Raw genomic sequence first — 21058 nt, forward strand, 5'->3', positions numbered from 1 at the left:
GTCTGGTTTTGTTATGAGGGTAATGCTGGCTTCATAGAAAGAGTTAGGAAGCATTCTCTCTTCTTTTCAATTTTCTGGAAGAGTTTCCGTAGAATTGTTATAATTCCTTCCTTAACCAATAGGTGTAATTCATCAATGAAGCCACTTAGGCCTGGAGTTTTCTTTGTGAAAGGTTTTTTTTTTTTTTTTTAAATTTTATTTATTTATTTATTTATGGCTGTGTTGGGTCTTCGTTTCTGTGCAAGGGCTTTCTCTAGTTGCGGCAAGTGGGGGCCACTCTTCATCGCGGTGCGCGGGCCTCTCACTATCGCGGCCTCTCTTGTTGCGGAGCACAGGTTCCAGACGCACAGGCTCAGCAATTGTGGCTCACGGGCTTAGTCGCTCCGTGGCATGTGGGATCTTCCCAGACCAGGGCTCGAACCCGTGTCCCCTGCATTGGCAGGCAGACTCTCAACCACTGCGCCACCAGGGAAGCCCTGTGAAAGGTTTTAAACTAATTCAATTTCTTTAATAAATAGAGGTCTATCCAGGTTTTTTAGTTCACCTTAAGTTATCAAATTGTGTCTTTTAAGAAATATATCCATTTTGTCTAATTTGTTAAGTTTATTGGCATAAAGTTTTTAAAAATAATAATCCCTTATCATTCTGTAGAATCTGAAGTGATGTCAGTTTTATTATCCATGGTATTGATAACTTGTGTATCTCTCTTTATTCTTTATCCATCTGTCTAGAAGTTTATCAATTCTGAATCAATTTGGATCCTGACTCCGTCACCTGTTAGTCAGGCAGCCTCAGGCAAGTCACTTAATACTTCTGAACCTCATTTTCTCTTTTGTAAAAGAAAGAAAATAGAATCTACCCTGATGGGTTGTTTTTAGTATTTAAGATTGTAGTCTGTGTGAGACGCACACATCTCACTTAGGGGCCACAGCTCAGTATTCACTAATTCAGTGCTCATGGAAACCTTACAGAACACCATAAAACCACAGAGACTGCGAATAATGGGATCAACTGTGTCTCCTTCTAATTTTAACTGATTTATGGTTTTATATTTAAAGTATTAAAATCTGTTTTCTGTTCACAGCATATGGTTGGGTCTTGTCTTTTTTTTTTTTTCCATAACAATCTCTGAATTCTACTTGAGGCTATTCAGATGATTTGTATTTAATGTGATTATTTATATGATTAGGTATAAACCTACATTTTACTACAAGTTTTCTATCTGACCCATGTACTTTGTTCCCGTTCCCCTCTTTTTACACCTTCTTTTGGATTAATGGAAGTTTCTGTGATTCTATTTTATCGCCTCTGTTAGCCTGTTTGCTGAAACTCTTTGCTTTGACGTTTAGCGGTTGCCTGCGTCTCTAGTTTATGGTCACCTACCTACACGTCCTCACACAGCACGCGAACAGACTCAAGACTCCCGACAATGTGCACGGTGCTTCTGGGCCTCCCCTCCCACCCTCTGTGCATCTGCCATCACATACTTTACTTTTATACACATTTTTAATCCCAAACTGCACTATTTCTATTTTTGTTTAAACAGTCAGTTTTAAAGATTTTTAAATAGTAAGGAAAAAATCTTATGCATTTATCCACGTAGTTACCATTTCTAGTTCTCCTCATTCCTTTGTATAGATTCCCATTTCCAACTGGTGTCATTTCCCTTCTTCCTAAAGAACGTTGTTCAACATTTTTCATAGTGTGGGTCCATTGGTGATGAAATCTTTTAGCTTCACTGTGTCTGAATGATTCTTTATTTTGCTTTCATTTATGAGAGTTTTTTTTTTTTTTTTTTTGGCTGCACTGGGTCTTCGTTACGGCACACAGGCTTCTCTAGTTGTGGCACACAGGCTTAGTTGCCCCTCGGTGTGTGGGATCTTAGTTCCCCAACCAGGGATCGAACCCGTGTCCCCTGTATTGGAAGGCAGATTCTTAACCACTGGACCACCAGGGAAGTCCTGCTTTCATTTATGAAAGATACTTTCACTGCGTATAGAATCCTAACTTGACAGATTCATTTCTCTCAGGATTTATTTAGTTTCCTACTGTCTTCTCACTTGCAGTATTCCTGACAAGAAATCTACCTTCATCCTTATTTTTTCCTACTTCACATGTGTTTTTTTCTCTTGCTACTTCTAAGGTTTTCTTCATCACAGATTGTGAACGATTTGATGATAATTTGCCTTGGTGTAGTTTCCTCCATGTTCCTTGTACTTGGGATTCGCCAACTGTCACTGATCTGTGAGTTTATAGTTTTCATCAAATTTAGAACAATTTTGGTCATTATTTCTTCAAATAATTTTTCTGTCCCACCCTTTTCTCCTTTAGTTTGGGGACTCCAGTTAAAAATATATTTGGCCACTTGAAGTTGCCCCATTGCTCACTGATGCTCTTTTAGTTTTAAAAAATTCTCTTTTATCTCTGTTTCACTTTTCATAGCTTCTATTGCTATATCTTCAAGTTCACTAATATTTTCTTAGCAACGTCTAACCTGCCATTAATGCCATCCAGTGTATTCTTGATCTCACACAGTGTAGTTATTTCTTAAAGTTTGATTTTGGTCTTTAACATATCTTCCATGTTTCTACTTACCTTTCTGAGCATATTGAATGCAATTATAACATCTGTTTTAATATCTTTGTCCGCTAATTCAAACATCTGTGTCAGTTCTGAGTCAGCTTTGATTGACTGGTTGGTTGATCTCGTCACTGTGGGGCATGTTTTCCTGCTCCTCCCCATGCCCAGTGTTTCTTTACTGCCATCAGACACAGGTGGGACGAGAGCGGTGCTGCCACTACCAGGCGAGGCCCCTCTGCACGGACGGCCCGGTGCCCTGGGAGCCGGCTGGCGGGAACAGGCGCCTTCCAGCTGCGTATCTGTGGACACTGAGAGTGAGGACCCTTCCTGTCACTGTGCTCCTGGCTCCATGCGCTCCTCACACACACCTGCCTATTAGTCCTCAGCGTCCTGGTCCAGGGATGCTCTGTACCCGCTGGGCTTTTCTCTCTGTGCAGATCCCTCCCCACTGGGGCTCGGTCACCCAGACCCTCATCTCTGCACCACCCCCTCCAGGGCACCTGCTGGGCTCACCTTCGCAACCCTCCCCATGCCAACGCCTGGCCTTTTCTCCAGGCAGTGAGCTGGGATCCTCCTCTTTGCTCTCATCTATCGTGGGTCACTGTCCTTAGTTTTCTAGTATCTAGTGTCTCACAAACCACTGTGTTATATATTTGTCTGTTTTTTCAGTTGTTCTGGTGGAAGGGTAAATCCTGACCTCATTACTTTATCATAGCCGTAAGCAGAAATCTAGCTTTATCCTTTGGATACAAAAATCTGGTTACATCTATTATTTAAAACCCTTCAGGAGCCCTGCTGCCCTCAGGATAAAAACTGAGGTTCCCGGACACAGTGGAAGAGCTGTCCTGCCCTGCTCCCTCCCGCACTGGGCCCGTTTGGGTCCTCAGGCCCCAGCCCTCAGCTGGCTCCGAGCCCCTCCCGCGTTCCACCTCATTCCACCACTGCACACTCAGCTCTGCCGCTTTAAGAGCAAAAGTAAACTTTGCCTCGGCAGGGAAACGTCACCAACACCCAGCTTCTCCTTCCTACCTCCGGCTCAGTCACATCCAATTAGATAAAGTCACCCCATGTAGAAACCACGGTCTCTCTCCTCCCCACCCCTCCGCCCGCTCATCCCCCTGCTGGACTCCCTTTCTGCTTTGTCAGCCCACATACTTCTTATCAGTCCTTTAGGAAGTAAGGCAGCATCACCTCTCGAAGACGGTTCATAGGCCCCTCTGCAGCCGCTCCCACTTTCCTCCCTGGTCTGAGTGAGGTACACCTCCCACTCCGTGCACCTTAGTACCCCCCAGGCCTCCACCCCAGTGCTTTTCAAATTCCACTGTAAGCGTGTGTCTCCTCGTCCTCCTCTCTGAGTGGGGGTAGAAACGGGTTTCTGGTTCTTCTCTGTATGTCTGGACCCCGGCAGAGGCCCCAGGTACCCAGCTCTCTTCCAGCGCTTTTTGCTGATGAGTGAATGGCCGTACAGGGCTCTTGCCCTCCGGTGCCATGACCGGTGCAATCAGGCCTTTGTTCAACTGCCTGACTTTGGCTCCGGCTGAGAACACCGATGAGGGCCTCTCAGGTGCCTGGGCTGGGGTTTGCGGCAACGGGCAATCACCGCAGTGAGCAATCCACTGCCTGTGCTGTCAGCAGTGTGTTCTCGCCCTCTAGATGCAGAGTGAAGTGGAAAGTGCCGTGGGAACTCCGTGGCATTTAATTACTGAAATGATGGAGGGGAGCCTCCCGTAGCCTGGCTGTGGCAGCACAAGCATGGGGACAAGCCCTGGGCTGGAACGCGCCGGGGAAGCCGTTAAACCATCCTGCGCCTCGCTCTTCCCACACGTAAAATTAAACAGATGGAAGAGCGTGCCTGTCACCCATGGTGGTTACCATGGTGATCGAGGACAGAGACGCAGTGTTGTTCTGCCCTGGCCGTGCCAATTTCTTTCATTCTGCTCTCCTTCCGTTCCATAAATGAGACGGGCAGGTCACGTTCTGCTCTGAATTGGGGAGGGTGCTGTAACGGCGGGGCACGGAAAGGCCACCGCAGGGCACCTGGTGCAGAGCCAGGGCGGCCATGCTGGAGGCACACGCCGACCTCTCGGGGTCACCAGGCACAGGGAAGTGCGTGAGGCGGGCTGGGCGAGTGGATGAGCGGTTCACAAGCAGAAGGGACCTGGCTTGGGACTCGGGCTGCCCAGAACCTGCTCAGGTGCTCCCAGGGCCTAGGAGACCAGCATCTGGGTGCACGTCTCACCAGTCATGCAGCAGCAGTCAGGGAGCTCCCGGGCTCACTTGATCACTAGGCGCTCCGCGGCTGCATCGTAGCCAGAGGCTGAAATAAACACCATCAGCTGCTCTAAGCCAGGGCCAGCTGGAAGGTAACGGCTGGGGCGAGAGGTCTGGCACAGATAACATTCCTGCAGACTCTTTTAGGACAGAGACAACTGGTTCTTCCCCAGGGCCCCGGAGGCCAGTTGCAAGAACAGACCTTACTTTTCATTAATTTAAGCAAAACAACAACAAAAATCCATATATGAAGGACTATAGGCATTTACAGGGTCTCTGGGATGGCAGAGTCAGTCTTGGAGGCTCTACACCAGGGCAGTGCCAAGCCCACCCATGAGGCTTCCTTGGTACAGATCCCATTGCTGCTGTTTGGGAACACCACCCAGCACGAGGCTGAACACCAGGCACCAGAAGTCCGCCCTGCACCCACGGATGACCGGGCCCTGGGCACAGGAAGACCACCCTGTACCCACGGATGACCGGGCCCTGGGCACAGGAAGACCACCCTGTACCCACGGATGACCGGGCACTGGGCACAGGAAGTCCACCCTGTACCCACGGATGACCAGCCCTGGGCACAGGAAGTCCACCCTGTACCTACAGATGACCGGGCACTGGGCACAGGAAGTCCACCCTGTACCCACAGATGACCGGGCACTGGGCACAGGAAGTCCACCCTGTACCCACGGATGACCGGGCCCTGGGCACAGGAAGTCCACCCTGTACCCACGGATGACCAGCCCTGGGCACAGGAAGTCCACCCTGTACCCACGGATGACCGGGCCCTGGGCACAGGAAGTCCACCCTGTACCCACGGATGACTGGGCACTGGGCACAGGAAGTCCACCCTGTACCCACGGATGACCGGGCACTGGGCACAGGAAGTCCACCCTGTACCCACGGATGACTGGGCACTGGGCACAGGAAGTCCACCCTGTACCCACGGATGACCGGGCACTGGGCACAGGAAGTCCACCCTGTACCCACGGATGACCGGGCCCTGGGCACAGGAAGACCACCCTGTACCCATGGATGACCGGGCACTGGGCACAGGAAGTCCACCCTGTACCCACGGATGACCGGGCACTGGACACAGGAAGTCCACCCTGTACCCACAGATGACTGGGCACTGGGCACAGGAAGTCCACCCTGTACCCACGGATGACCGGGCCCTGGGCACAGGAAGTCCACCCTGCACCCCCAGATGACCGGGCACTGGGCACAGAAAGTCCGCCCTGGTCCCCTGAAAAGCTGGGTGTTTCACCACCACCTTCACCCCCAAAAGGGATCCAGGGGCCCCTCATGTTTCGTCCTCTGAAAGGGAGTCACATTCAGGATGTCTGTCCAGAGTCCAGGCCGGCGCCAGCACCTCACCTGCCAGGCGCGGACGAGCAGCACTGCCCCCTACCATGGCGAGGGGGGATTCACACACAGACAGGAGCCCCACATCTGGAGGCTGGTCCAGGTCTGCCAGGGCCACGCTGGACCAGCGCCCACTACACCCCTCAGAGCCACAGGCCATACCCTCCCCCGTAAAGCAGACCCCTCTGGTCACCTCTAGGTCAGGGGGCAGCTTCGCTGTTCTCCAGGGCAGCCAATCCAGACACCGGCAAACTGCACTTGCAGCCCTGCCCCTCCCAGCTCTTCCATGCGGCCCCTGTGCCCCCCAACAGCTCATTATTTTGTCCCAGTTCTGCAACCCCATCCCTGGGGCCAGGCCACTGTCACCTCTCACCTGGACAGCAGCACCTCGCCAGTCCCCAAGCCAACTCTTCCTCCCTACTGTGCCCGGTGACGTCTGCTAAAGCGTCACCCTCTTGTTCGAAAGCCCTGGGGGTTCCCACGGCCTGGACCAGAGTTCGGCCCTGACCGCTGGTAAAGAATCACACGTGCCTTGTTGACTCCGTGCCCTGCGCGCTCCAGGGCTGTCCTCTCACAGGACGGTACAGGCGGCTGCGCTGAGCACGCGCCACACCCGCCGGGGGCACGTCCTCGCACACCATCCCGGCAGGAGGGGCCCCAGCGCAGCCCCCTGCTGCCCCTCGGGCCTTCAACCCGCCCTGCTCGCTGCCCTCGCTGAACCGCTCCAGCTGGAGGACAAGGACGCGCTTCTCCCACTTCTGCGCCTTTGTTCCCTTCCCTCTGCCTGGGTGCTACAGGCGGCTCCGCCTGGGACCGACCCCTGCGGCGAAGCCCCCACCCCAGCCTCGCCACAAGCGCCCCCAGCAGACCCCGCGCCAGGCACACTCCGCCGGCCCCGCCTCCCTGAGGGCCCCGCCTCCCCGCCGGCCCCGCCTCCCCGAGGGCCAGTCCCGGGGCTGAGAGCAGGGCCCGCTCTGAAACGCTGGGCTTCCCGCCAGCGCTCAGCAATTCTTCCCCGACAATGGGGGGCGGGGGGCGCCCGGACACCCGCCCCCCTCGTGCCCCTCGGCCGCGACTGGGAGGGACTGTGGCCCCACTGTGCTGAGTGTTGTCTGGGCTTCTCACACCGAGGAGATGCTTTCTGGAGACTCCTAGCGGGCCGTCTCTGGCTGGCCAGAGTCTAGAAAACAGTGTACTTTACTGCTCTAAAGAATTCACATGTTTTGTCCTTTAAGCCTTACTTTGAAAAGAAGAGAGGTGATTTCTGAGAATAAGGTTAGGGTGGGAAAAGGAATTCTGTGTCATTTAAGTGAAATTCAGAGGTGCCTCCTCCTGTTCTGGTCCCTTGTCGCTGCACGGTGACAATGTTACTGGTTCTACGTGACAGAAAGTTACTGGCCCGGCTCCCAGGAGCATCACATGAGCCACGCTGAGCAGCTCCTCTTAGCTCACTGCCAAGCTTCCAAGCAAGACGTGCTAAACCCTCTTCACGCCGTCACCATCCAGCCCACACTTTCCGTCATCTCACTCTACGCTGGGAGCGGCCTGGATTCTCCTGAAGTCCGGTCAGTCTGGCTATTGGTGAAGCTGCATGAAGGTGAAGAGTCAATGGCCATCACTCCCTCCACCCTCAAAGCATTTCAGGAAGGGACCCTCTGGATCTGTCTCATTACCGGCTCTGTCCTGGGGGTGCTGCCTAATCAGGAGACCCCCTTAGCACCTGGCACTTGGATGTAGGTGACCCACAGCGGCTGACGAGGGTGCCCAGAGGCGCCAAGGTAACCTCACTGGTCAACCCAGTCCTCTGGCTACCTGAAGTGTATAAACACCTGTGAGGGTAAGAGAGTGTCATGGACATATATACACTACCAAATGTAAAATAGATAGCTAGTGGGAAGCAGCCGCATAGCACAGGGAGATCAGCTCGGTGCTTTGTGACCACCTAGAGGGGTGGGATGGGGAGGGTGGGAGGGAGGGAGATGCAAGAGGGAAGAGAAATGGGAACATATTGTATATGTATAACTGATTCACTTTGTTATAAAGCAGAAGCTAACACACTATTGTAAGGCAATTATACTTCAATAAAGATGTTTAAAAAAAAAAAAAAAAACACCTGTGAATTCTCTAATCCATTCCAGCTGCCAGAACAGGCTAACATGATTAAGTCAACACATCCCAAGATTAGCACAAGTTCATGATTACGACAGGCCCCTCCATGGACTGCTCGAGACCTGGGCCAAAAGGATGCTCGTGACTTCTGACCCTGAGACCACCCTCCTCAAATTTTCCAGCAGAGTGAGGCCCATGGGAGCCTGCTACGTACCGGGGGTGCCGGCGCTCCGGGCTTGGCTGGCCGCTGGCTGAACTGAGTGCCGCAGACAACTGCCCAGTGCGGGCGAGACTGCCTGGTGCTGGGCTGGAGCCTGGGCCATGGTGAGGGGGAGGGCCGGCCTCAGGGCCGTGGCCGGGCTACTCAGACTCCCACCACCTGGGTGAAGGGTTGTGGCCATCCCCTTGGCCAGCGGAGACCCTCCGACTGCATTATTCCGGGGTGGCCCAGCCCCGCCTACAGGAACCCTGAGGAAATAAACAGAATGACATCAGGGGAGGGCACAGATGCAACCACACCACACAGGCAATTGACGAAGGCCCTGAGAGACGGAGGCCACGTGGTCCAGGGACAAATCCTGAAGCACCACCAAGAGAACACCTGCAGGCATGCAATACCCAGAGCTCAGGCTGGCAGCAGAGCCCCCTTTACAACGGCATGGTCTCTCGATGCGAATATTTGAGAAACAGCAAGAGAACCCTAAGAAACAGAGAAATGATGCTAATCAGATATTTTGTTCCAGAGCCACTGCCTTGATTTAGTGTAACAAACAGCTGTGTGTCCCCAACACATGCAGAAGGAATGGGCTTGGACGCATCTGGCAGGCGGCAGGCGGCAGGAAGCAGGACCCGTCTCCCTCTGGACACAGCTTCCTGGCTCTGGGGCCTCCAGGAAAGGGTGCAGACAAGCCCTGCGCTCCTGAGGGACGCCGGGGAACTTGCGGTTTCGCCCCATACTTTCCAGATGAAGCTGGTGTCGACAGCCCAGGAACACAAAAGAGCACAGGACCCTGAGACGGGCTCTGAGGGTCTCTCCTGCACGTGCCGGCGCTGAGCCGTGCACCAGCTCTGAGCATGTGGTCTGGGCTGGGAAGCTCCTGGGGTCCAGTTTCAGGGATCAAATGCCTTCCATTTGTCTAAGAGCTGAGAAAACATCCCTTCTGTCCCCTCAGGATCTCAGTCGTGAAACCCTGAAGCCACACGTGGGGGAGGGCAGGCACTGCCGCCAGGGTCCGGGGCCATGTGGGAGGGCCCCGGGGAAGCAGAGCCTCTGCGGAGCAGCTGTGGGGAGAAGGGCCTCCTCGTCCAGGGCCACGGGGCCACGGGGCTCACAAATGGTGGGCCTTTCCAGGAGGGACCGTGGGTGACGTGGCTCCCCTCCCCGCTGCTTCGAAGGTGCGAGTCGGTCCGGCGTCAGTGCAGGTTTGGGCATTGTTCAGTTGTCTTCCTGGAAGTCTTGTTCCAAAGAGAGCAGAGGCCCGGGGGTGAGTCTCCAGCGGACCTGCGTGTCCTGGGCTGTGGACCAGGGCTGGGTAATCCAGGGTTCCACCCTGCAGTGGACGCTCCCCTCCACGGAAACATCTGACAACCCTGGGTCATCTCTAGCGAATTTTTAAACTTGCTTTTCCTAGGTTATAAAAACTATCAGTAAATTTGTAAAACACAGGAAATCACAAGGAAGAAAAGAAATTAATCATCCATAATGCTCCGCTCAATAATGGTTAACTTCTGGGAATATGGAATCTTGCCTTCACGTGTGTGAATGGCATGTGCTTCTCGCACACCCCCCCGCTGTACTCACACGTGCACACATGCACACGCATTCACACATGCCCGCGTGCCCACGAGGTCCCGCCCTGGAATGCACGCCCCCGCGTGGAGCTGCCGCGCGCGGCTCTGCTCCTCGTGGGCGCGCCTCACCTGGAGACGGGCGTCACGTAGTTCCCCGGGAACACGCCCGAGAGCCCCGTCCGCAGCGCTGTGCCCTTGAACCAGCCGTCCCGACACTTCTCCAGCACGCGGTACGTGTCGCCCTTGCGCAGCTCCAGCTCGTCGCTCTTCTGGGGCTTGTAGGCGTAGAGCGCCAGGTACCTACGGCAGGAGAGGCAGGCCGGTAAGGGGGCGCAGCCGGGAGCAGCTACCAGGAGGGGCGGGCAGGGAAGGGACCGAGCTCTCCTGGGGACCCAGCAGCCACGGCCCCCACGCCCTGCGCTGAGCCGGCCGGCGGAGCGCACGGAGGCCACGCGACTCGCCCGGGGCCCTGGAGGACCTGCCAGACCACATGGTGGCGCCAGCTCTCGGGCCCCCGCTTCATTCTCTTCTCTCTGCTTCATGCCTGATGCTCTGGGCAAGAGAAAGCCTTCGGGAAAACGGGGGTGAGCTACGCAGCCCCAGGCTGGGTTTTCCTCATTTCCTCTCACCTGCCTGCTTACCCATCCATCTAAGCTGGAAGAGACTCAGGGGCCCTTTTAAAGAAAAGGCAGCCCAGTTAGGGACTCCTTAGATCTGTGACTAATTGAAATTCTGCTTTTCTTTTAAGCCTTTTGGAACAATTTAGTGGTGTGAATCCTGGCCTAGGGCTTAGAAGCTGCGCCCTCAGGCACCAGCTGTATGTGCTCTGCTACCTTGGGGCTTTGTGGAACGGGTGGGTTTGACCTAACGAGAGAGTGGTTTCAGGCAAATACACTGCTCACGCTATCTGGGCAGGAAAAGTGGTGGGGCCTTCACTCCAGCAGGAAACCAGATGCATTTAAAGAAATATGTCTTGGCCGCACCACGCAACATGTGGGATCATAGGTCCCCGACTAGGGATCGAACCCGCGCCTCCTGCAATGGAAGCACGGAGTCCTGACCACTGGACTGACAGGGAAGTCCCAAGCTGCATTTTTAAGAAGTGTCATCTCCTGGGCCGCCTACCAGGACGTGCCTGATGGGCACACTGCCCCTCCCGGGCGGGCTCCTGGAGACAGGAGCTCACCGACCCCCAGAGCACCCTCCTGACCCTGGAGGCCCTTCTTAGCAGGTGACGCAGAGATGGGACACAACTCACTGGGGTCAGGCGAGGAGAAGGGAGGCCTCCTGGCTCAGAGGGGCCTTGGGAGGAAGAGGCTAGAACAGGCGGAGAGCCCCGCAGAGCACAGACGTCCCGGCTGTAAAATTCAGTAAAATGAGATAAACTAAACAAAACCCGCGCCACTCGGGTGCCCCTGCCCCGCCAGGCGAAGGCCTGGCCTCACCACTACCCTGCTCCCCTGTGAGAGGGAGACTGGGTGTGAGAGGATGGACTGGGTCTTAGAGACAAATCTGACAGGAGGAAGGACTCGGGGCCTCGGGGAGGGTGAACGAGGCCCCATCGGGAGGACCTCCTTGTCTGGGGTGAAGAGTCACGCCAGCCACATGATGCCAGGCGATCAACAAAGAGCTGGGTGTCATCCTTCTGCTTGCACGTGTGTGCTGCTCGGGGGCCTCTTGGAGGGCGAAGAGGAATCACTACAAACCAAAGTCCCATGAAAACTGTGTTCACACCCAGACTGCCTGACTGGGGGGCAGGATGGGAGGGAGGACGGGGGGAGGGCCGCTGGGCTGGTCCTGGGGGGCTGTGAGCCGATAAGGATGAGACCTGCTCTCAAGGAAACAAAGTGAAACACAGACCTCACTCGTCTGCCTCATTCTGCCCTGCGGTGGTGTGAGAACAGTCTTTCTGATTCTGCTGCCGGGGGCGCCAAGCTGGCGGACACGTGGGCAAGCATCATGACTTGGGCATCCTCCCTCGAACCCCTGGTCTGTGGACTGAAGTCCTGCTGGCTGAGGCCCCTCTTCCCAGGCTCCTGTCCCACGGGACTGCAGGGTGGGCGACCTCGAGGAGGGTGTGTGTGGAGAGTGCAGGTTCCCTTCTCCCGTGAGGAGTCCTGGCAGCTTGTCCTTCTGGGGCAGATCTTTTGTCCTCAGCTGGGATCCTGGCGGGTGGCCACCTGCTGCCCTGCGGCTGCGTCCATCTGCTGCTGAGGGAACCCAGGGATCCACCCAGAAGAGGGTGCGTGTGCCTGTCCAGCTGAGGGGACCCAGCAAACTGAGGTGCTCCCGGCACACACAGGCACACTCCTGCCTCAGGACCTTTGCACCTGCCCCCTCCACCTGGGGCTCTCCCCTCTCAGCTGCCCTCCCCCACAGCGCGCTCCCCACGGGGTAGAGACGTTCATGTTCTGTTCGTGCCCCACCCCGGGGTCTAGAGCAGTGTCTGCACCAAGCAGACGTGCACTCAACATTTACGGAAAGAACAAAATAGGGACTCTGGTTTTGAGACTAAGATCAAGACTGTTGAAGGAAGAGGGGTGTGTGTGTGGACGTGTGTCCATGTGTATGTGTGCATGTATGTATCCGCATGTGCGTGTATGTGCATGTGTTCATGTGTGCATGTGTTCATGTATTTGCACGTGTATGTGTGCGTGTGTGTGCATGTATGTACCTGTGTGTGTGTGCTGTGTGTACGTGTGTGCGCACTGGGAACAGTTTCATCCAGCCCCGAGTTCTGCCGGACAAGCTGGGCTACGAGGATAAGTGGGGGAAGCGGGCTATGAGTTTCCTCGTTTGGGGTCCGAGCGCACAGCTGGGACCAGAAGGAGGAGGGGGTGCCCTGGGAGGTGCTCCCGGGAGGATGGAAGGAAAGGCAGAGGGGCTGCTCTCCAGAAAGGAACGGGAAGAAGCGAACAGAAGCAGAGGATGGGTGACACAGGCGTCGGTCCACAGGGCGCTAGGTCCAGAGGGAGGTGGAGGGCTGGCGGGACGAGGGGCCCAGACGGGAGCTGAAAGGGCGTCTCTTAACACGGATACCAACCGGCGTGCAGCCCCGGGGGGTCAGGGTCCCTCCACCAGGGCCCGGCAGGTGGCCTCTTTCTTTGCCCCCACCCACCCTTCTAGCCCCTGGGACCGGGTGACTTCAGGGGCCACCTGCCGTGGGGCGTGGAGCTGTGGATACAGGGGCTCCTGTGGGAGGGGGCGCCATCCCTGCCGGGAGAGGACAGACCCCGGGTGGCGAGCGTGAGGCTCGGGGGTCTCAGCTGCCCAGGGCGGGCCCCCCCACCCCCGGCGCAGCGTCCGCCAGCACCCACCTCCACGGCGGAGTCAACTCAGGTTTTCAAAGCAAGTGAGTGTCAGTGACCTCGGCGAAGAGCCGACGAGCCGTGTGTGTGTCTGTGATCTGGGGAGCGGCCATCAGACGACAGAGTAACGTTTCCGGGGACAAGCTGATGGTCTCACTCAGCATTCTGGGATCCCCGAGCCGTTAGGGAACAAGGTCTGTGTTGACTTCTCAGCATCTTCCCATCACACAAGAATAAGCATTCTTCAAACCGTGGGCCTCAAGTCATCTGGATTAAGCCTTTAAATCAGAAGAGGCTTCTTTCAAAATCCCACTGGTACTTTAGAGAAACACACCATGGTTCCTGATGAAGTCATAAAGGCAGAAAACGGGCAACTGAGGCGCACCTGGCTGAAACCACCAGCCGACTCGCCCGGCCTGGACCAACTGTGGGCCCCGCAGGGGCGGGGGCGCCGGCCTCCAGGACCACCAACTCTGCTGAGGCGCATCCTGAGCGAGTCTGCAGGCAGACTGGATCTATTCTGCGTCCCGCCTCCTCACGTGGGACGCCCAGAGTCTAACGGGGGGAAGCGAGGTTTCCTTCCCAGTTTCAGCTATTTATTTATTGGATGCATACTGGTTCTGGCACCCCTCGGGCGCTAACCACGCGTGGCAGAGGGGCTTACTTCCAAGAATGCCTTCAGCCCCGGGGAAACGAGGCGTCCTCCTCCTCCAAGTCATCAGAGTCAGAACTCTGCCCTACCTTGTTGACGGGGAGCTGTTGACGGGGAGCTGTTGACGGGCAGCTGCACCCGTGGGGCAGCGTGCAGAGCCCCACCCCACCTCGGGTGCCATGGGCTGAGGCAGGACGAGGGTGCAGGGCAGGAAGCTGGCATTAGTCATGGTCTCGCCCAAGCCCCACGTGAGCTCTGAGGCTGGGCTACCCACCCATTTCACAGCTGAGCACACTGAGGCTCAAAAAGATGGAGAATCTGTGTTTACACAGCAGTGAGCTGGAGGCTGGTGGTTCCGTGGTCCCAGGGACCTGGCAGGGGCGAGGGGCACTGCGGGAGGCTGGGGAGAGGCCCGGGCGGGAGAGGCCGGGGAGTGGGGGCTCCATGTGGGGGGCCTGTGCTGAGTGGCACCAGGGCACTAATGCCCTTGCTGTCTTCATCTTTATTTTCAATTTGTTCTCTGAGGAGTAATCCCTCCTCTGGTCTCAGTATTTCAAGTTCAGCCTCTCAGTGTGCATGGCTGGGGGGTGGAACGTAAACAAATCTGACTTCACCTGGAACACCTCTGCCCCCCCTCCCCACGGGCGTTCTCCTGCACTTGGTGCCCGCACATCTGCGTGCAGCTTGCGCTGGGGCGGCGCTGGCCAGGGAACGTGGCATCTGTTTCCCCTGTTGTGACTCAAGAAAACGCCCCGGAGGGACCAGCCGGCTCCCAGCCCGACGCCTGCAGCTCTGCGGTCCCTGCCGTGCGCCGGGTCACTCCGTCCAGGTCCGAGTGCGGCCACAGGGTAGGGTGCATCCTTTGCATCCCTTCCCACCCCATGCCCTCAGCCGCGCCCACCAGAACTGCGTGCTGCCATCCTGGGAAAACTGGAGGACGATCCTCGATCCTCATGGAAACTGGGGGCCCCACGCTCCCTTTCCACTCCTTCCAAAGGCCTTGAGCTCAGCACCGGTCTCCACGGAGGACGCAGGGGGTCCTGCGTCACGTGCAGAGCAGGCCCGGGGTTCACCTCTGCGCGTTCACACTCAAGGTTGGTACTGAAGGTACTGATTTCAGGCAGGAGTGGGAGCGTCTGGATCCCAGCGCCTCTTCCCCACAGCCTGGTGGCCGGCAGGGGGCTCTCGTGCCCATCGAAGAGGCGACCCCTCCTCCAGGCAGACGCAGCCCCATGTGAGGCGGGGGAATGTCAGGCCCCTTCCCGGTGCCCTCGGCCGGCAGTGGCAGCCGTGACCACCGAGCCTGGCATCGTGGGAACAGCAGCCAGCTGGGAACAGCTGTCACTCACCGTATTACTTGCTCTTTCCTATAGAAGATCTTCACTTGCTGTTAATTGTCTACAGACTCTAATCAAGCAGTGATTAAAGAACTCTAACGCCGTCATTAACTTCACACCCTTCCGCCTCCATGTGACGGCTTGCTCATTTCTTCTGAAACAAGCAAGGTTCCTTTCCATTCCTCGTGGGAGGAGTCTGCTCCTGTTCTTCTGGCTGCCAGGGCCGCACGGGCTCAGGTCAGCGAGACACGTGCCGCTCGCTGACTCACAATCAGCAGGATCAGCTGAGGAGAGGGTTCAGCACAGCAAGTTCCCGAGCTCGCCTCTCCCCATGGACACAGCAAGTCCACAACCACATGGGGGACAACTTCCTCGGAAAGGGACCTGAAAACTGGCTGAATGGAGCCTCCACCACAAAGGGTAGAAGGACAGCATGGAGACGGGCAGGGGAAGCAGAGAGACGGACTTGCCCAGGAAAACCCCTCCCCAGCCACCGCAATCCAGTCAGGAGGGACCACAGGGGACGGATCTCTTCCCTGAGGAGTGAGGGATTCAAGCTCCACACGCAGCCCCCAACCCTAGATCCTGTTCAGAGAGACCAGCCCCCAAACACCCGGCTCTGAAAACCAACAGAGAATACCCAGGAAAACTACAGAAGCACAGGGAATGGAAAACCCGCTCTCAGTGGAGTTGAGTGTGCAGACTCACTCAACCTAAAAACCAGCGCAAGAATACCAGACTGAACAGCTCACAGTCTACTTACTGACGCTGAAGCAACTGCCAGAGAGGCGGGGACCAGGTGGGATGGTCCCTGGGGACTGAGTCTCTGGTGGGAGCCATATCCGTGATCTCGGGCTACCTTGCTAATGCCGGCTGGTGGGCGCAATTTTGGAATGCTCCATCTAACCTGTTAGTGTCCGTGGGCGTGCCCTGATGAAGCCCTGCCCACCCTGCACTTTGGCTAGACCTCCCAGCCAGCTGAGCAATAGCCCTGCCCACCAGTGCCCAGCAGCTTCTGCGGCTGGGCCCACGGCCGTTCGGAGGCCAGCCCCACCCACCAGCATGCCTCAGCAGTGGCTGCAGCACCCCCACAATGGGAGGCTGCACACAGCGCACACAGGGGACCCTCGAGTGCCTGACTCTGGTGGCCAGGCAGGATTGCACCTCTGGGCCCACAGGGCATCTCCTAAGAAGGCCACTCCTTCAAGACTGGGAGCTGAAGGAGCTGATTTACCTAACACATAGAAGCAAACACTGAGAGAATCAGGCAAAACAAGGAGGACAAAGGATATATTCCAATTGAAAGAACAAGATAAAACCTCAGAAAAAGAACTAAACAAAATGGAGATAAGCAATCTACCTGATAAAGAGTTAAAAGTAATGGTCAAAACGATGCTCACCAAACTCAGGAGAAGAATGGACTTAATGGATATGTACAGAATGTTCCATCCCAAAGCAGCAGAACACCCATTCTTCTCAAGCATACATGGAACATTCTCCAGGATTAATCACACCAGTTTACAAAACAGGTCTCAATAAATTTAAGAAGGTGGAAATCATATCAAGCATCTTCTCTGACCACAATTGTGTGAAACCAGAAATCAATCAAAAGAAAAATTGGGGAAAACCACAAAAACATGGAAATTAAACAACATGAATGGACCATTGAAAAAAATCAAAGGAAAAATTTAAAAATACCTAGAAACAAATGAAAATAGAACCACAATGATCCAAAATCTATGGATCACTGCAAAAGCAGTTCCAAGAGGGAAGTTTATAGTGGTATGAGCCTACCTCAGGAAGCAAGAAAAATCTCAAATAAATAATCCAACCTTATACTTAAAGAAACTAGAAAAAAGAAGAAAAAACAAAGCCCAATGTTACTAGAAGGAAGGAAATAATAAATATCAGAGCAAAAATAAATGAAATAGAGACTAAAAAAAAAACAATAGAAATGATCAATGAAACTAAGAGCTGGTTCCTTGGAAAGATAAACAAAATTCTCAAACTTTTAACTAGGCTTATCAAGAAAAAGAGAGAACTGGCCCAAACCAATAAAATCAGAAATGAAAAAAGAAAAATGAAAACTGACACCAAAGAAATAGAAAGGATCATAAGAGACTGCTGAGAACAATTATACGCCAACAACAACCTGGAAGAAATGGAAAAATTTCTAAAAACATATAATCTTCCAAGACTGAATCATGAAGAAATAGAAAATCTGAATAGACTGATTACTAGTAAGGAGAATAAATTAGTAACCAAAATTCTCCCAAGAAACAAAAGTCCAGGACCAGAGGGCTTCGCTGATGAATTCCATAAAATATTCAAAGAAGATTTAATACCTATCCTTTTCAAACTCTTCCAAAAAATTAAAGAGGAAGGTAACCAAACTCATTTTACAAGGTCAACATTACCCCAATAACGAATCCAGATAAGGACACCACAAAAAAAGAAAATTACAGGCCAATATCCTTGACAAACATAGATGCAAAAATCTTCAACAAAATATTAGCAAATCGAATTCAAAAATATTGATACATTAAAAGGATCATACACTGTGACCAAGCGGATTTACTCCAGGGACACAAGGATGGTTTAACATCGGCAAATCAACCAATGTGATACACTGTATTAACAAATTGAAGAATAAAAACCACGTGATCATCTCAATAGATACTGAAAAAACGTTTGACAAAATTCAACATCCCCTCATGATAAAACTATCAACAAAGTGGATACAGAGAGAACATATCTCAACATAATAAGAGCCATATATGATAAGCCCACATCTAACATCATACTCAACAGTGAAAAGCTGAAAGCAATTCCTCTAAGGTCAGGAACAAGACAAGGATGTCCACTCTTGCCACTTTTATTCAACATAATACTGGAAGACACAGAGGACGGATGTGTGGACACAGGGAGGGGTGGTGGGATGAAATGGGAGATTGGGACTGACATATGTGCACTGCCATGTGTAAAACAGAGAGCTGGTGGGAACCTGCTGTATAGCGCAGGGAGCTCAGCTTGGTGCTCTGTGGTGACCTAGATGGGTGGGATGGCGGGGGCAGGGGGTGGCAGGGAGGTCTAAGAGGGAGGGGATATATGTATACGTATAGTTGAATCACTTCATTGCATAGCAGAAACTAACACAACACTGTAAAGCAACTATACCCCAATTTTAAAAAATAATAATAATACTGGAAGTCCTAGTCACAGCAATCAGACAAGAAAAAAAAAAGAATCCACATTGGAAAGGAAGAAGTAAAACTGCCACTGTTTGCAGACGACAGGATATTATACATAGAAAATCCTGAAGATACCACCAAAAAACTGCTAGAACTCATCAATGAATTTTACAAAGTTGCAGCATATGAAATTAATATACAGAAATCTAGCAACAAACTATCCAAAAGAAAAACGAAGAAAACAATCCCATTTACAATTGCATCAAAAAGAATAAAATATCTAGGAATAAATTTAACCAAGGAGGTGAAAACAGTGAAACCTATAAGACATTGATGAAAGAAACTGAAGAAGACACAAAAAATGGAAAGATATTTTGTGCTCATGGATTAGAAGAATTAGTATTGTTAAAATGTCCATACTCTCCAAGGCAATCTACAGATTCAATGCAATCCCTATCAAAACTTCAATGGCATTTTGCATAGAACTAGAACAAATAATTCTAAAATTTGTATGGAATCACAAAAGACATCGAATAGCCAAAGCAATCCTGAGAAAGAAGAACAAAGCTGGAGGTATGATGTCTCTGATTTCAAACCATACAACCACAGAATGCACGCATTAACTTGCAGTAGTCCGTTACGCTCAGGCTGGCCACAATCCGTCTGATGACCACCACGGCCAGCAGACACATTCCTGCCAAAAGGCTTATCACCCTTTGAAAGATGTATCTGACTCCCTTCTGTTACCCAAATGAAAACCTCCACCCAAACAGGGACAGCCATGCTCTGGGGGTGAGGCAGAGGGAGTTGGCGGGGGGCTAGGGACCACACTGACCCCTCATGCCCCAGGGCAGAGCAGGGGCAGGGGGAGAAAGAAGTCCCTCCAAACTTAAAATCCCTCAGTGATGTGGAAGCCTGTATGTGGCCGAGGCCTCCAGGATGTGCTGATGACTCTCAGGGAGTGATATTCCTGGAACTGGGTCTCCAAGGCAGAGCGGCCTCCTTGGGTGGCTGACCTGATGTACAAGAGCAGGGGCTCTGGGCTGCCGCCAGGACCCTCGGCGCCCAGGAGGGGAGGATCGGGCGCTCTCTGAACAAGGAAGAGTCACTGACAGCCTGCGTGCCAGGCATCTTGCTGGGGACGCCAAGATGAAACACCCGGGCCTCATGCTTCACGAGCTCTCCTGTCCCGCCTTGCACTTGGGGAACTACAGTAAGGCCTCACTGTCTCCCATGGACCAGGCCTGCTTCCTCAGGTAAACAGTCCTGCACCCAGTTCTCATGAGCAAGACCACTGCCCATCCTTCCCCAGGTGCCCCATCCCCAGGTTTCAGTGGAGGCCGTTGGAACTCATCCAGAGACCTAGTTGGAAGACGGTGCCTTCTGTCCAGTGTTGGTGAGGCCTGAATTTCTGCCTAAAGACATCGAGACAGCACTTACTAACCTACGTCCCCTCAGGAAGCTATGCAAAGATAGGTAGGTCCCAATGTCCTTGGCTTAGTTGGTTTCGGCAATAACCCAGTCACAGCAGGATGTTCAGGGATTCCTGTCTGCCGCCTGATAGAGGTGAGCGTTTGGCCTGGGCTCGAAGAAGGTGAACCTGTACCAGCGGATGTAACCGCCTTCTAGGAATCCTTCTGAAGACTGGCAAACTGCATTTTCAAAAGGCATCGTTCGCTTGAAATCCATTTTGATCTGCCACTACACAGGTTCTAAGTGTCCCTCTGGCCATATTGGACCTTGGGAACTTCCTATCTTGCCACGTTGTTTGCCAAATTCATATTCTCCACCTTAAACGGTCATTCAAGTAACTGAACTCATTGCCAAATAACAGAGCAGCCAGCAATGTGATTCTTCGGAGCACTCTTTAAATGGCGATTTTAAACGGCACATCTTTTAGGAGCTGTCATTTAACAAGAGCAGATTCTCTAAACAGACAAGCATCTCACTTCCCAACAACAGTTCATCTGGCTCGATTTGGGGATGATATGCAGCTGCTGTGCACTGGATGGTAGTGGGCTGTTAAAACACAGAGCCGGGCTTCCCTGGTGGCTCTGTGGTTAAGAATCTGCCTGCCAATGCAGGGGACACGGGTTTGATTCCTGGTCCGAGAAGATCCCACATGCCGCGGAGCAACTAAGCCCGTGAGCCACAACTACTGAAGCCCACGTGCCTAGAGCCCGTGCTCCGCAACAAGAGAGGTCACCACAATGAGAAGCCCGCGCACCGCAACGAAGAGTAGCCCCCGCTCGCCGCAACTAGAGAAAGCCCGCGCGCAGCAACGAAGACCCAACGTAGCCAAAAATAAATTAATTAATTAATTAAAAACAAAAACCCACAGAGCTGCATCTGGGCAGTTGGTGACGCCGGCTGCTCTGGCCGCCCTCTGCCCCGCAGGGCCCACGCCCACCTCCTCAGGGGCCTCTGGGGCCCTTTTTTGAGTGGCCAGTGAAAGTG

At 53.5% G+C, this 21058-nt stretch overlaps 1 protein-coding gene across 3 annotated transcripts in view; it reads right to left on the reverse strand.

Annotated features, from left to right (window-relative positions):
• Positions 1–21058, reverse strand: part of SH3RF3 (SH3 domain containing ring finger 3) — a 216430-nt gene that overhangs the window by 48509 nt on the left and 146863 nt on the right. For all 3 annotated transcript variants that reach the window (XM_059942575.1, XM_059942577.1, XM_059942576.1), the window contains 2 exons: positions 10243–10413; positions 8537–8790 (listed from right to left, as the gene is read on the reverse strand). In XM_059942575.1, the coding sequence (XP_059798558.1) occupies positions 8537–8790; positions 10243–10413 (425 nt within the window). The remainder of the gene's footprint in view (positions 1–8536; positions 8791–10242; positions 10414–21058) is intronic.

Source organism: Balaenoptera ricei, chromosome 13, assembly GCF_028023285.1.
Source record: "Balaenoptera ricei isolate mBalRic1 chromosome 13, mBalRic1.hap2, whole genome shotgun sequence".
Classification (NCBI taxonomy): Eukaryota; Metazoa; Chordata; class Mammalia; order Artiodactyla; family Balaenopteridae; genus Balaenoptera; species Balaenoptera ricei.